Source organism: Trematomus bernacchii, unplaced genomic scaffold, assembly GCF_902827165.1.
Source record: "Trematomus bernacchii unplaced genomic scaffold, fTreBer1.1, whole genome shotgun sequence".
NCBI lineage: Eukaryota > Metazoa > Chordata > Actinopteri > Perciformes > Nototheniidae > Trematomus > Trematomus bernacchii.
This window is the reverse complement of record NW_022987656.1, coordinates 8,043,416-8,060,924: the sequence shown is the minus strand read 5'-3', so window position 1 is coordinate 8,060,924 and position 17,509 is coordinate 8,043,416. Positions and strand designations below refer to the sequence as shown.

General features: G+C 39.3%; 1 protein-coding gene across 1 annotated transcript in view; it reads right to left on the bottom strand.

The window, feature by feature from the left end:
* The window catches only part of rragd (ras-related GTP binding D), a 97,962-nt gene that overhangs the window by 42,794 nt on the left and 37,659 nt on the right, over positions 1-17,509 (bottom strand). Inside the window, exons 2-4 of the mRNA XM_034135132.1 lie at positions 15,703-15,998; positions 14,842-15,041; positions 5,167-5,281 (exon numbers count right to left, since the gene is read on the bottom strand). Of these exons, the coding sequence (XP_033991023.1) occupies positions 5,167-5,281; positions 14,842-15,041; positions 15,703-15,998 (611 nt within the window). The remainder of the gene's footprint in view (positions 1-5,166; positions 5,282-14,841; positions 15,042-15,702; positions 15,999-17,509) is intronic.

Genomic DNA, 17,509 nt, shown 5'->3' with positions numbered 1-17,509 from the left:
GTGCTTTCTTTGGGAAGCTGACTTGGCTTGAAGTTTGCCCACTTCTTTCCTCTCTTCAGCACTGAGTGGTAGCAGTATTCACCGCTATACACAGCCTTGAATCCCAGTTTCTCCTTCCTGAATTCCAGCATTCTTGCTTCACTTAGCTTAAATGACTTCTGTGACTTTACAAAAGCCTGTGTTTCTGTCTTGAAATCATAAGCCTCCCAGTCTTGCCCATAGACGTGTACATTTCCATGACTGCGCAAAATCTGGTAGTATTCCTCTGGTATCCTTCTTTCGAACCTGTTGCTCAATCCTCCCAAACACACGATCCGGGCAGAACACTGTGCCCCCTTATAGGAAACACATACTCAGCACTGATTCTTGGAAAGGCCTCCTTCATAAAGGAAAACAGCATGGACAGCAGGTTAATATTTTTGTTCTGACCAAAACAAGAATCGCTGAACAATCGCAGCCTCTGAGCGCGGTGAAGAGCACCACTCAACTGTTGACGTAAACAGTGGTCCAGAGCTGAAGCAGTCATATTGCTACCTTTTCTATTTTCATGCTCCATCCATGTGTACAGATGAACATCATCCACTGCTTGCTTACTTCCCGTCCCATGGTGAATAACGACACCAAAGAGATACATGTATAGCTGTCTGGAATAGTATGCCGGACCTATGGCGGTTTTAGGGAGTACTAAATTCTGCATCATGTCAAAGCAAAGGGTCACTGCATCATGATCTACCTGCCCCAGTAAATCATAGAACACCCGTGCTCGTCTCCTGTGTAGGATGTAGGATGCAGACTCACTGCGTTTCTCTTCTTCAGTCAAGCTGGGGTCCTTGACTCTCAGTTGAATCCTGGCACATGAAGAACAGGCATCTGTGGCAGGATGCCCGAATCCAAGGTTGAAGTGCTGTCGTAAAACAGTGTAATACAGGGAGTAGCTGACTACATCATGGTTTTGTTGGTCGAATAGCTTGTGCATTCTTTTCACACTGAGGTCACAGGGTAGGTATTTCCGGCCAGGTGCTCCCCTTCTTCCATAATGGCTAGCCCTACATGTAAACGTTTTGATGTGATCCATCACGTGCTGCTTCTTGGCATCATTTTCTGCCACCTTACGAGCACCACGCCTGAGTTCTGGTCTGGCTGTAGCGTTGAGTGCATAATACCTTGCCACTCGAGACACACGATCCTTGCCAATACCTGCAATGACAGAAAAATGACATTTTGTTTGTATGTATGTAGGTGTGGTTGTAGTATGTATGTGTGTATGTATGTATTTATGTATTTATCTATATATTTATTTATCTATCTATCTACATTAATTAATTAATTCATTGCTTCATTCATTGCTTCATTTATTCATTCACAGTATCCATTCACAATGACAGATGACATGGCCAAGAAGGGCATTTGTGAGTAAGCAGTGCATCAGACAACTAAATGGCAGTTATTCATACATTTTAAATGCAAACCTATAGCCTAAATAGTCCTAGTCGAAAAAAAAAAATAAACTAAATAAACTAAACTAAACTATATAGTCCTATTTATGTAGCCTATGTATTGTGTGTGTAAGTACCTACTTAGGCTACTGCCTACTTTTCTACATTAATTCAACTTGCAGTAGGCTTATTTATCAAATAACAATGGCAGATGACCAGCCAACTAGGCTAGGACATTTGTGCCCAAGCAATACATCAGACAACTATAGGCTAAGTAATACTCATTCCTTAAGTAGGCTACATTTTAACATGCAAACAAACAAAAAAATAGCAATAAACTTAAACATTAAAGATTCAACAGAAAAGCTTAGCTGTGCCTCGTTCACTTCATGATATAACCTAGGCTGCATTGAAAAGCCAGTGATGTGCTTGTTGTGAATTAAGCTGTCATTATCTAGCCCAGGGGTGCCCAACCAGTCGATCGATCGCGGGGAGATTCCCAGTCGATCGCGAGATGTGTCTAAAAATAGAACAACAATATTCTGTTTTATCGTTAATGTCCTATAACATAATCTTCCTGTGCCAGAATAATGCACTTGAACGCATCAACGCTTTGTGATTGGCCGGCGTGACCCCATGTGTCGGGGCGTGGCTGGTGGGCAGTGGGCACTATTTCGCTGACGTTGTCCGTGTCAACGTGTCAACAGGAGTGACAGTCCGCACACACACAAGACCGCAATCATGGCAGAAGCAAAAAAGCCCAAAATATATCATTTTCACTCCGAGTGGGAGGATGATTATTTTTGTATCTATTCCAATTCAAAGTCCATCTGTCTCATCTGCAACGCGAGCGTGGCTTTATCGAAGAAGGGTAATTTAGGAGCGGCATTTCAAAACAGTGCACAAACGCTACGAGACGGAATTCCCTCCTAATTCTGTCCTACGCTCCCAAAAGGTGAGGGACCTGAAAGGACAGCTAAATGCACAGCAGTCCATTTTCACCAGGCCCAACAACAAGAGCAAGGCTGCTACCAGAGCATCTTATCGTGTCAGTCACGTTCTTGCAAAACACATGAAGTCTGTCAAAGACGGCGAAGATGTGAAAGAAGCATTCCTGGAGGCTGCCGACGCGCTTTTTGGAGACAGTAAAAATAACAGTAGCATTTTAACAGGTTTTTGATATAATAAAAACTCAAGTTAGATACCGTTATTAATCAGCTGTAAGTTTTAGTTTGTTTGAACTTATTCATTATAATGATTGTACAAAATGGTATAAGAATGCAAACTTAAATTGATTATAGTCTATTATCAATTCAGGTTAAGAAACTAGTGTTGCTTGCATCCTATTTTAAATGCATTTATTTTTATACTCTACTAAAATGCAACAAAAAAAGGGTTTGATTCTATTAATTTTGTCTTTTTTATTGCACTTTGGCAGCAGATTCCTGTGTAGCTTCAGATCTGAGTTGTCTTATTAGTAAGTCTAATTTATACTTTTGTAGCAACACTATTTTTATATAATGGCAAAGAAAGGGTTCAGTCTTTTCTTTTTTTCCTGTGTCATATGTGGCAGCACTGTTCAATGTTTCTTGAAAACATGACCCACTGTAGTATGTGACGTGTGAATAAACTCCAACTCTGTATCAACAACACTGTTGTGTAACTTCAGTTAAATACTTGTGTGTGTGTAGATTAGAAAGAGGTAAGATAAAGGATCTGCAGTATTTTATGAAGTATTAATCGTACAAAGGTCAGTTTTATACAAGTAGAAGTGTGTATTTACCTGGTAGTAGGCTGTCAGTAATGGCTACGCCTCTCTATTTGGACTGGTAGATCTCGGCAGACTGGCAACTTTAAAAGTAGCTCTCGGTTCAAAAAAGGTTGGGCACCCCTGATCTAGCCTGTGTAGTCTAGCCTATCACATCAATATAGCGTTGTTTAATGATCCACACGTTTTAAGAGCAGGCAGTCCTGTATGAATAATATAATTCGTAAATCAAAATTAAACTCACCCAATACGCTGCAAAAGGTGGCCTTGCAGACAGGAATTTTTGTGGGATGATCTTCGGTCAGCAAATGATATTCATTAGTGACCTCCCTATCCTTCTGCATATCGCTGTTGACAACCTTTGGACGTCTCCGCTGAACTTTTTTGAGAGTGATCAGCTGCAAAAGAACTTGATCCTGCTCGATTTTAGTAGATCCAGAGTAAAAACACTGAAAGTTTTTTAATAGATCCCCTGGGGTCAATGTGTCTGCGTGACAGAAGTTTGCTTTTGTATGAGAATGAGAACAAGCGACAGCCGGCATTTTTCCTCCTCCCGAGTGCCTCATTTTCTTAATCTCCTCACGTACATGATTACATTTCGATGGCTTGCATTTCTTCCCCACCGCAGAAACCACCACAGGTTCATCAGTGCCGTCAAAATTATTCATGTTTTTATTGTTTGTTGAAGTAGATAATGACGAAAGCCGGTAGGATGCCGGGTGCATTCAGGGCGCCGCCATTATTGTTTACACTGCATGGAATGCTCTGTGATTGGTTGAGCTGCGTGGAATGGTGCGCTGTGATTGGTTGAGCAGATGTATCGCATTCTGTAGAGAAGGGAGACTGGCGTTTGTCGCTGTTTGGAAAGAAAGTGAGAAAACAGGACAGAATAACACGGCGGATATCGCGTTTTGCGTAAAATTAAATATTGACTTTTCAATACCGACGAAATACAATACTAATTTCGGCGGGAACTCATTTTTTTTCAAAAGTGGCGTTTATCGCGTCTTGGACTTTTCAGTAATAGAGGTATGAGTTATATCTAGTACTATCAGTGGGAAGTACAATAGACCCACATAACTGTAGGTATCCTGCAGTAAGTTGTGAAGGGATGTCAGGGAGCACATCTAGTGTATTTGCTTTGTTATTTCAGGCAAGAATTCAGTAACATACTTCCAGTAACAATCATAAAATCAGTAGTGGCATTTGATGCAATGTCTGCATTCATGCAATGCAACCAATATATCTGATGCATTGCCACCATCTAGTGATGAGATTGTGAAGATCAGGAGGACACACAAAACTGTATCCTGTAGTAGGGCTGTGCGATTATGGCAAAAATCATAATCACGATTATTTGGGTCAATAATTGATATCACGATTATTAAATACGATTATTCATTGACTTTGAAAAAATCCATTTATTGAACTTTAAAACAAATACAAATAATAATTTGAACAGTATCTTTTTAACTGTTGATTACCCTGAACGTATAATTCAACTGAAAAACCAATACAAAAATAAATTATACATTTAAATAAATAATATCAAAATAATAAATACCAATAAACAAGGTCAACAAATATTTTGGAGCGCACTTCCCCAAGCTACTAAACATATATAAATATGATAAATACAAATAAATGAGACCAAAATTAATTAGATCAAATATGTTCTAGTGCACTGTCACAACCTAGCAAAGCAAAATAATTGTTTTTTTCGATTATTTTGTTTTCGTAATTGTGGCAGGCCAAAATCGTAATTGCGATTAAAATACGATTAATTGCACAGCCCTATCCTGTAGTGTGCCTGATCAAACCTGAGTATACAGTAGAACTAGTGGAAGGGTTCTACTGTCTGTATTTTTTTTAAAGGATGTCTTAGTTTTCACACATATTGAGGTCATTTAACAGCACTGCTTGGTCTCTGTGCTGTAGTGCCAGAGCTGCAGGATTACTCACAGATATGAAGATGTTGAGCAGGTTCTCCAGCGTGGGCAGCTGTGGAATGAGCTTCTGGACCACTTTACTGAACGCCTCGAATATGGAGTGATCGTATATACTGGTTAAATAGAAGCTGTAGACACCAGGGAGGAAAAATTGGAATAAGAAAACATTTAAATAACAAACTTTGCCATTTTTATTTTCATAGCTCTGTAAAGACCATGGATGAATAAAGAGATCTGGATACAGAGTTGGAGGCGGGGTCCTTTTCATTCCAATGAAAGTTGCTAAAGCCAAAATAGCCTGACTCTCGCGTACAAGCATGCGCAGATTTTTATTAAGCCCCGCCTCCAATCCGCCCTGTCACGTCTGGTCTTAATTAGTCCATTGAATTAAAAGGGAAAATAACTCTGGCTTTAGATTTTAGGGCATAATGATTGTTCGTCCAGGGAAGTTGATTTACGTAAAACATAATTATGTACTCATTTCGGACGCCCTTACCCATGTGGGTCCGTGATCGCATCGGCATGGGGTGGGCCCTCGCTGAAAGGAAAACCCCCCGCATGACTTTATACGCCCCTTTGATAAATACATTTAATTATAATGAAACCAGCTGCAATGGATCATGGATCCACCAGGGAGAGCAGTGATTAAAAAGCTGCCACACTGGAACTCATGTGAAATGAAAAATAAACAGCTGATAGATCTACAGTAGAGGTATCTGATATAGCGGATATTTGTTAAGATCCATATGTCACGGATAGGATCATATTCATTTACATTCACCATGTTTTTATTTAACAAAATAATGTTGTTTAATCCACGTTGGCGTAAGTACAAAACCCACTATGTTGTTTTATCAGGAAATGCAGACCGGCTCATACAAACGATTTTTAATCATCATCCTCACGATCATTTAATGTATCATATGTTCGCCGAATTGACAAGAAAACACTAATAAATGTAGTTTAATCCACGTGAGTTTACAACTACAAAAATAATCGGTTTGTTTTTATATCACATCCGACGGGAGGAAATGCAGTGCTCACGGCTCTCACTACCGATTTTTAATCCTATTTTAATCATCATCTTCACCACGATCATTTATGTTTATGTTCGCCGAATTGACATGAAAGCACTGACAAATATGAATATACTGTAGTCAACTTCATTAAAATTGTATTAACTTGCCCAAACTCAGTAATTCACTAAAAATAGGTTTATTTTTAATGAAGCCTCGTCATCTCACCATGGGCAAACGGGCTATAATATTATACTATTGTTAATAGTTTACTGTATTATTAGTGTTTAATATTACTGCTATAACAATCACACATTGAGTTCATTGTTGTGCAATGTTAAAATCAGACCGTTGTTTTTTTAAATAGTCTGAATGAAAACAGCAGCTCTCAGGGGAACTGAAATAAACCAACACACTCTCACTCCATAAACGTCCAGGAGCGACGCTTGGTCAGGGTCCCGTGGCGTGCAGTTGGGACGCTCCGAGGCTCCTTCAGCTTCATAAACAGACGCAAATAGCTTTCAACTGATTGCAATGTATTCCCATCTGCGGCGGTATTTGACGCTTAGGGAAGCACGGCATTCGTTTGTGTCGGAGGCTGTTAAAGGCAATGTGACCGTCCATTCCCATTGGATAACGGAGAATTGTACACCCGGAAGTAAGTATTCCCCTTACTGTCGATTGATTTGACAGTGATATCTGCACTACTCATCAACTCAAAAACACCAGATTATCCTTGTTAATTAAACGACATTGATAGGTTTTAGTGTGTGTACAATGCTTTTGTCACGTTTTCCCCTTCAATTCTGAGAAACAAGTTGTTTTCTATGTGTTTTGGATGGCCGAAGACATTACATTACCCACAATCCTCTGTAGCAACCATAGACTGTATATTGCAACAGGCAACAGCTTTGGTTCATGTTAATTTACAAACTCTTCAACTACAACCGTAGTTATATTTAAAAACATGTTAGAAGGCCTCACAAAATACTTTTAATGTAAATTTTAATTTAAATGTGAAGGAATTTGTGTATATTAACTGTGGGTTTTTCTCTGGAAGTTTTTCCTTGTACGATGTGAGGGTCAAAGGACAGATGATGCCGTTTTTCTCATACTGATATTCCGCTATGCACGCTGGGATTTGGTGTTTATGCGATGTGAAATCCGAAAACATTTAAAAAACATTAAATAATACATTATTCCGAGTGTGCTTGCTTTTCTCTTTGAAAGTCATCACATAACGGCATTGTAATATACGTTTCAGCTGCATTAAATATGACATATCTGCCGTAGTTAACTCTATGTATAGAGCCCTGATGACAAGACTTCTAGACAAACAGGAACTGCCGCCAAAACTGAAAACTTGACGTGGATCTTAAATATATAAGCAATTAAACAACATCTTACATTTCTTTTCACACAATACGTCTCCTTGCAGTATCAACACTAATTCGGCTGACTTTTATATTTGATCCAATTGTTAGATAGGCTGTATTTATGCCATAACGGTGCACAGCTGATAGAAAGGGACACCTACTGGTTAAAGCACGTTATTGCATTTTATAATTTTATTATTAGATATTAATAGAATCCCTATAAAGTATATTCTTTACTCGTCGTTATTCTCTACTAATAGTTAATTAAAGACTGTATATAATGACTATTTTGCACATCCCATTCAAGATTTCAAGATTTTCTAAGGTTTATTGACATATCATATTATACACAACTACGGTGTAGTTATGCAATGAATGAAAAACTTGGGTCACAGGTTCCTCAACAGTGCATTACAAGACATCTATCAATATGTGTGTACCTCCACCATTACATTGTACCAATAAACAGCTGATTCCTCACACACACAGTAGTCTGTTGTTTCTATGCATAAAATAGTGAGAAACATGCCTCTGGTTAATGATTATATAACTTATTTTCTCCATAAAAGCTGGTGGGTTGAAAAAGCAATACGGGAGGTGAAAAGAACTATAATGTAGAATACAGAAGAATTGTGATGCCGTGGCTTTATCTGAAAACTGACAGTATACTTACATTTATGGCCCGGGACACACATATTTATTTAGATATGTTTTAAACAAGTTTAAATAAAAGGCTGGAGTGTTTCTTGCTCTGCCAGGTAGGCTACAACAAGTGGGATTTATCTTTTATTACTATACTGTAGCACAGGGGTCGGCAACCTTTTTGATATGAAGTGCCATTTAAAAAAAAAAAAATTATCAGCGTGCCAACGATCGAGAATTATCAACGGGGGGGGGGGGGGGGGGGGGGGGGTGTTGAGGATGTTGAGGAGCTTGACGCTCGTGATCTATCAACAGGAGGGCGGGGGGGCCTCGCTGCGGGGAAGCAGTGTGTGGACCTGTCAGCGCAACTTACATGATACCGAATTTAACAAACACATTTAAATAATTGGTTTAAACGGCATAATAATAAGGACGATCGTCCGTTCTGTGATTCTCCAGAACACACATGTTATGATATTAGGGTCATGCAGAGTGAGATGAGATCGCTGTCCCTTTAAGAGAGAGAGAGAGGGGTGTGGCGTGTGCGTGTGAGTATGTTTCTGGAAGTGAAACGAGGCAGCAGAAAAACAGAGGTCTGTGATGTATTTTGTGAAACAGAAGAACAGCTAAATAAATGCAACGGCCTCTCAAGAAGAGCTCGCCTCTCTCCAGTCATTTAAGCTAAAGTGGGTTATTGAACCTGAAGCTCGTTGCTTCTGCCCTCCTCGACTACGGTCTGGGAGCCGACAGGAAAGTTCAACACACAGATGGCCAGTCCGTCCCTTTGTAGCATATTATTTCAATGAGAGATGAGCAGATCGCCACTGGGCTTTCAACTAAAGACACACACAGCCACGCAAAAACTGCGACATTTGTAAAGCTCCTTATGGGTACTGCAATTTGTGAAGTGCTTTCTTCCGTGGTGAAACGATCAGCACTGCACCACGGAGGAAAGCGGCAGAAAGTCACCTGGAGTTAAAGAGAGCGGGGCTGCGTTGCGTGCATGGCTTCCTTCTGCAGGTAACGGGGAGACGCGCTCTGGCGGCGGTCTCGTTCAGGATCCGAAAATACAATTTAAATATTTTGCACACTTATTCGACTTATTCCTAGTGTGCCACTGGCTACGGTGCCGCGTGCCAATGCTGGCACGCGTGCCAGGGGTTGCCGACCCCTGCTGTAGCATATCGTTTTTTATTCCCACTGTCACGGATATAATCATATTCTGCATTGACAAGAATATTTACTATAATATTATACTATTGTTAATAGTTTACTGCATTATTACTGCTATAACAATCACACATTGAGTTCATTGTTGTGCAATGATAAAATTAGACCGTTGTTTTTTTAAATAGTCTGAATGAAACTCCGCAGAGCTCTCTCAGGTGTGTGTGTGTCTGTCTTTGGCTGGTGCCCCACGGGAACGAAAACGGGTTGTATCCGCATATTTCTCTTGCGTATAGCCCTTTTTGCCACACGAGGCCGTAACGAAACGATAGAAACGGATAGCGCAAACGATAACGGGTCCAAAGGTGGATAGATCTGGGAACGGAGCGCTCTGGGGGGTCATACGGCTCCGTGTGATCGCCTCTATACGATCATTTTGTGATAATGATGACGCAATAGCCCTGCCTCCCCCCACCTCTGCTGCTCACCCCCGCAAAAGTAAACTGCACACTGAATTCAGATTATGTATCTTTATCTCGATATGGACATAAACGCGAGTGAAGTCTAATCTGACAGGACGGAGACACGCAGCTCCTCCCGCTGTCATCACAGCGGGAGCAAAACACACACTTCAAGTCAGATCATCACCCTTAGCTATTTTAATTACCTCTCAAACTACCTAAACTAGTTATAAATATGTTTATTTTTACTGTCGGGTCACTCATTACTGGATCAGCTGCTGCATGAGACAGACACTGTCAGAAGAGAGGGAGGAAAAAGAGAGGCTCCGTATATTTTATTATTATATATCATTATATAGAGTCGTTATTCATTTGTTTTAAAGCTCAATAAATAACAAAGAAGACCTTTGACCGGCACTTTTATAATTTTGTCCGGAAGATTTCAACTTTAACACACGTTGACCGGCGAAAAACTCTGCCCGGTTCCCTCGGCCCCCACCGCGGAGAATAAACAGAAGTGCAGCCATGACAACCATGCTTCTTTGCTGCTTTTGTGGAGGAAGTTGCTGCTTTTGTGGAGGAAGTTACAGCGCCACGTACAGGCTCGGCATATGTACTGCAGCTTTTCCAGCGGTTGGATCTAAACGGAGCTGTCTCATGTGAACAGACACTATCCAGTGTATATTGCGTGTGGAAGGAAGCTTTTTGGCGATTGCGTTTGCGTTAATCCTATGCGTTTTGCCGTATGCGTTCCCGTGGGGCACCAGCCTTTGTTTACACACCTAATGGCCAATCAGCCACAGCTCTCCCACCCCCCCTGTGATCTCCCAACCGCCCTGTGATCTCTCTTCTCCAGCAGTAACGTTTAACTGTAGGTTTGTGTTGGCATATTTATGCTGTCGCAGTTCCTGTTGCTTCTATCGCGCATTGCCGGTATGAAAGGGTCTGTGCCGGAAATATCAAACATTTAATAAAAGTGAAAAACAATAAACAAGACTTAACGTATTAATACAGGGTTCCTGCAGGTTTCGCCAACTCAAATTTAAGACTTTTTAAGACCTTTTTAAGACCACTTCGAATAGAATTTAAGACCTATTTCACGGCAAGAAAGTATGAAGGAAAATTGCTATGAAAGAAGAAATACGTCCCATAATTACTTACAAATCAAATGTATTCATGTTCAACATAAGAACAATGACTGAACATAACAGCATAACAGTACAGAACTGTGTTAGCCAAAAAGTGTGTATGTGTCTCTGTGTGTGCTTGTGTGTGTGTTAGGGCTGTGCAATTAATCGTATTTTAATCGCAATTACGATTTTGGCCTGCCACAATTACAAAAACATAATCGAAAAAACCTATTATTTTGCTTTGCTAGGTTGTGACAGTGCACTACAACATATTTGATCTAATTAATTTTAGTCTAATTTATTTTTATTTATCATATTTATATATGTTTAGTAGCTTGTGGAAGTGCGCTCCAAAATATTTGTTGATCTTGTTTATTGGTATTTATTATTTTGATATTATTTATTTAAATATATCATTTATTTAATTTATTTTTGTATTGGTTTTTCAGTTGAATTATACGTTCAGGGTAATCAACAGTTAAAAAGATACTGTTCAAATTATTATTTGTTTTAAAGTTCAATAAATGGATGTTTTCAAAGTCAATGAATAATCTTATTTAATAATCGTGATATCAATTATTGACCTAAATAATCGTGATTATGATTTTTGCCATAATCGAGCAGCCCTAGTGTGTGTGTGTGTGTGTGTGTGTGTGTGTGTGTGTGTGTGTGTGTGTGTGTGTGTGTGTGTGTGTGTGTGTGTGTGTGTGTGTGTGTGTGTGTGTGAGTGTGTGAGTGTGTGAGTGTGTGAGAGAGAGAGAGTAACAAGAGCTATATTCAGAGCTCTGCTGCCTTGGCTACAATCTTTCATCGTTGCTGTTGTATGATTGGTGTTTAACTACGGTATTTAGCGTATACACTACAGCACCTCCGCTTTTAGGGTTGACGTCGAAGACCCAAACGTCGCCCGGAGGTCCAACGGTGTTGTTGCGGGAGCTGCTGCACTAGCTAACGCTGCACTAGCTAACGCTACATTAGCCAAACAAACGCTAATTTATTTTGCAAAAGGTGCAGCAGGCTTCAAACACGTTCCCCTCCACTGGTTTCAACCAAGCACTAAATTCGATGTTTTCCAACCAAATACGGTTGAACTTACACTTCCCCATATTTATTTGTAAGTAGATTCGAAGAGACATGAGTTTCTGACTGCCGCTTGCTGAAGCTTGGTTGCTAGGTTACTAGCTGGGTGTTCTCCGTTAAGGGGCCGGGGGAAACAGAGTTAGTGATTACTGGTTCCATGTTGATTTATTTCAATACAAATTGTTGGGGGGAACTGAAAGGCTATTACCGTTACTTTGCAGCCCGGACATTTCCCCCAAAACACATTTTAGACGCGATCGCAACACAGAAGTACCTTTCAAATCCCATCATTTTTAAGACCTTCTAAATCATATTTAAGACCTTTCTTATTTTTTTGGTCATATTTAAGACCTTTTTAAGGCCTTAAATTCAGATTATCAAATTTAAGACTTTTTAAGACTTTTTAAGACCCCGCGGGAACCCTGTAATAATAATTAATTATATTTATTCCGTTTGGATGTACGATTTTTGACTTTGTTTAGAGCAGTGATCTTCTCTTCCTCTCTGCAGCAGAGAGCTAAGCGCTGTCAGACCAGACCATGGCTGTAAAGGCAGAGGGGTGTCTCTAGTTCCCCCTCGACACATAGATAGACTGATCCTTTTTTTTGTCCATGTCCGATTGGCTTAGAGCTTTCGCGACTGCAAACATTCTTAAACAAACATAGAAAGGCGAAGTCCCGCCCTTCTACTTCCGCCCAATGGGACCTTATTTCGGAAAAATTATGTATTGAAGTCAATGGGGAGAGAAAGATTATCTTTCGATCCCGTTTGAATTGTGCCACGAATTACACATATGATGTTTGTCAATCTTAACAAATAATTTCCATGTCAAAAAAGTCACAGTTTGTCGTAAAACTGTTGAAATGAAAAATGAAAAAAACGCAACTAGAAAGACTACAAATCCCAGAATTGCGTAAGTGATGTCATTAACATTACACATTACACTTGTGTTACTCACCGAAACCTTGTAAAGCCGGTCCCGCATGCTGGCTCTTACGGAACCGACTAACTCCCCTTTTTCGTATACAGCTCTCAACATGCCCAGACTTGTAGTGATTTTCACCTCTTTTAATACTTTTCGCCTCATTCTGAAAGAAAGAGGTGAAATGTGATGTATGTATGTGTGATGACTTGTGCGAGACCAGAGATGTAGTTCATTGAGCGTTTCACACAAACAAATGTGTTACTTCACAGTTTTACGACACATTTTAATTTTTTTGACTTGCAAAATTATCTTTTAAATTGACAAACATCATATGTGTAATTCGTGGCACAATTCAAACGGGATCGAAAGATAATCTTTCTCTCGCCATTGACTTCAATACATAATTTTTCCAAAATAAGGTCCCATGGAGGTCCACCGGAAAGGGAGGGACTTCGCCTCTTTATTGACCATGTACTGTTCACCACCCCCCACAGCTCCCTTAAATCAACGCAGGGCTGTGACTGTCTTTGTTTCAAAAGTAATGGCCCATTGGAATGTGACAAAACTCTCCCATCCCCCCCTGCTCTCCAGCAGTGGTCTGAAAGGGTCTCTGGAAATATCAAACATTGAATTAAAGTTTTAAAAACAGTGACAGGGTCCAAACTCAGAGGTGGAAGAAGTATTCAGATTATTTACCTAGGTAAAAATACGCATTAGAAGTAAATGTCCTGCATTCAAAATGGTCAATTGCCCAACTTGTATTTAGAAATACTCCGTTGTAATTATTGATGCATAAATGTGTTCATCCATTCAATGTGGCATCTGCTATAATGGGGTTAACGTATGATATTACTTAATAATACAATACATTATCATATATGATATGATAATTACATTTTAATTTTATTCATTTTTATTTCATAGTTTCTCATTATTTTTATCACTGATCTTATTTTAGATTTTGTTAATCTGTGTGAATCTATGCTATCCTGTTTTTCACTCTAACCCTGTTGCTGTTTGAACAACTGAATTTCCCCACGGGGATTAATAAAGGTCCATCTTATCTTATCTTAATGTATAAATTGATTTACTTCGATCTACTGTACTGTGTAAAAACACCACAACAATATTACAACAAATATACTGCAAAAAGCAAACTATTGTAAAGGTAAAAGTATGAGCATAAAAAATAAAGAAGTGTAAACATTTACATTATTATGATTATTTAATATATAAAGACTATATATTATTGAATTACAATTAAGATAATAAGATTAGATATACTTTATTTGATCTAAAATATTGATGTTTTTTCGTCATAGTAGCCTGTGAAAACCATAACAAATAAGTGATTAAATGCTCTTCAGCAAACACAACTGCAGAGCTGCAACACTGCAAACAGACTCAGTTCTACAACACCCAGTTGTCTTTGTGTATTTGTGAATGAAGCGCCATCTCATGGTTAACTCCTGTAATTGAACAAATGGGGAAATTTGGCAACGCCCTCTAGCAATTTGGCAACGCCCCCAGCCACTGGGATCCGCTGGGTTTTTGGTTGGAATCCGCTGGGTGGAGTCCTATCTGGAGTGCTACATCTGTAGGGGAGCGCGATATGATCTAAACTTTGTATCACAGTATTTTATAGTGTTTTGCCGTGACAGTATTACAATATTAAAAGAGATATTTGTCTGAATTCATGTATTATCTTAAAATGTGAAACATCATGCAATTGAAGTCTAATTTAACATAACGCCTGACCTAGGTTTCTAAGTCTAAAATGTATCAAATCTGATTAGTACGTTTATGACTCAATATACCATTTTGAGATCTGGTTATATTACAGTATCCATTCGATCCATAAATATTGTGAAACCAAAAATAGTTAGCTCACCTCAGGTGTATTCGCTCCAGGCCTGCATCCACTTGGTCATCGTTGGCTCGTTTGTGGATGTCCCTCTGCTTCTCGATCTTATGGTCGTCTGACAGGCCATCCACTTTGTGAATGAACACCTCGAAGTTGATGTCTGGGTTGACTGCGTACGCCCTGGTCACCGTGAGGTGCAGTCTATTCAGAGCCTCCACATAGTCATCCTATCAGGACGAAGAGAAAAGATCCACACAGACAACACATGTTCTTACTGTGTCTTGTATCACATTTTGTATCAGTGGCAGCTGATAAGGAACACAACATTCAATTACAATAATGTCCTGATCGTATTTGTACACTTTGGAATAAAAATAAATAAACATTTGTATGCAAAGATTTAGAAAAGACAGCAAAGCCACCTCTTATTATTGTTTTCTAAACTAATGAAATATTAGGCAAGCACCCTTTTTTGTAGTGATTAACATTTAATTGATATAATATTTCTTATTTTTAAGGGGATCGAAATCAGAACACTGCTCAATGTGCCAGGTATTTATTGATAATGGAATCAGTTATAAGAATGATATGCTTTCTTGCCTTGATTTGAGGATTGATACCACTCTCATATTTGAAATCAAAGCCTTTAATTACTGTAAGGTTATGTAGCATACATTCTTTAAAAAGAAGAAAAAACTATCCTGGCTCAATCTGAAGGTTAAAAAAATCCACCTACCAGCGCCCTTAAAGCTCACGACTATTTCTTGGAGTCTATGTCGTGGTCTCTGTAACTGGGAAAGAAGTGAGGGGATGTGGCTATATAACTCATCATGTTATTGTGCACATTAGCACTACCTGTCTTAAGCCTAGAGTGGTTTTTCCTCTGACCTGTGAGTCGATGACAAAGATGAGCGCCCCGGTGCCTCTGAAGATCATTTCATAGTCGAAGGTGGGGTCAAAGAAGTCGATCTGGCCGGGGAAGTCCCAGATCTGGAAGCTGACGAAGGAGCTGTTGGAGACGTCCTCTCTACAGATCTTGTTGGTGCTCTCCAAGAACAGGGTCTCGTTGGGGGACATTTTATGGAAAACCACCTTCTGGATGGAAGACTTCCCACTCCGCCTCAGGCCCATCAACAGGATACGAGGTTTGACCTCTCCATTCAGAGAATTTGTGAAGCCCAACTCTACAAAACAGCAAAGGAGCAGAGGCACTAAATAAGATCTCCATCCTCAACTATCTTTAACAGCAAAGTTTAAAGATAGCTTCAAGGGGGACTCCACTGATTTGCATGTCAAATTATATTATTTCGAGGTAATATAAAAATAATTCTAGGATAAAAAATTCCTTAAAAAAAAATAAAGTGCAAATAGCATTTTGGCTAACTGGCAATTCGACAAAAATCGACAGTAGCTTCCTGTATAGCGCAAAAAAAAAGAAGAGAAATGTGAAACCTCTACACGGCTAAAGAGTCCAGTTGCTGGAGGAGGCAAAGAACCCCCATACTTATTAACACTACCAGGTGTTTTATTCTGCCTCATTATAGCACTGAGATAGGTTTTCTTTTGTCCTTTCCGTTATTTGTATTTGTTTAATTGCCTTTGACAGTAACATTAGCCAGGCTGCTAACGGTATACATGTTGCTAGCACTACAGATGTAGCACTTCAGATAGGACTCCACCCAGCGGATTCCAACCAAAAACCCAGCGGATCCCAGTGGCTGGGGGCGTTGCCAAATTGCTAGAGGGCGTTGCCAAATTTCCCCATTTCTTCAATTACAGGATTTAACCATGAGATGGCGCTTCATTCACAAATACACAAAGACAACTGGGTGTTGTAGACCTTAGTTTGTTTGCAGCTCTGCAGTTGTGTTTGCTGAATACTGTAGCATTTAATCACTTATTTGTTATGGTTTTCACAGGCAACTATAACGAAAAAACATCAATATTTTAGATCAAATAAAGTATATCTAATCTTATTATCTTAATTGTAATTCAATAATATATAGTCTTTATATATTAAATAATAATAATAATGTAAATGTTTACACTTCTTTATTTTTTATGCTCATACTTTTACCTTTACAATAGTTTGCTTTTTGCAGTATATTTTTTGTAATATTGTTGTGGTGTTTTTACACAGTACAGTAGATCGAAGTAAATCAACTTATACATTAAGATAAGATAAGATGGACCTTTATTAATCCCTGTGGGGAAATTCAGTTGTTCAAACAGCAACAGGGTGAGAGTGAAAAACAGGATAGCACAGATTCACACAGATTAATACAATCTAAAATAAGATCAGCGATAAAAAAATAAATAATAATAATGAGAAACTATGAAATAAGAAATTAATTAAAAATGTGATTATCATATATTATAATGTATTGTATTATTAAAGGGGACCTATCATGCAAAATGCACTTTTGTACGTCTTTTATACATGAATATGTGTCCCCGGTGTTCCAGGGAACTCACCATGTGTCAGAAAACACAACCCTCTCTATTTTCCTCCATACCCAAATCTCTAAAAAAGGGGCTGCAACGGATCTGATACAGACTGATCCAGATTTGAACACTTCTATGTCGTCACAGAAGTGGCACTACGGCTATTGGGCCAACTCTCCACCTATCAGGGGAATGTGGGGTTGGGCCACGGCCGGCCATTGCCGCTCGAAAGCGCTGGAGACGCTGTAGT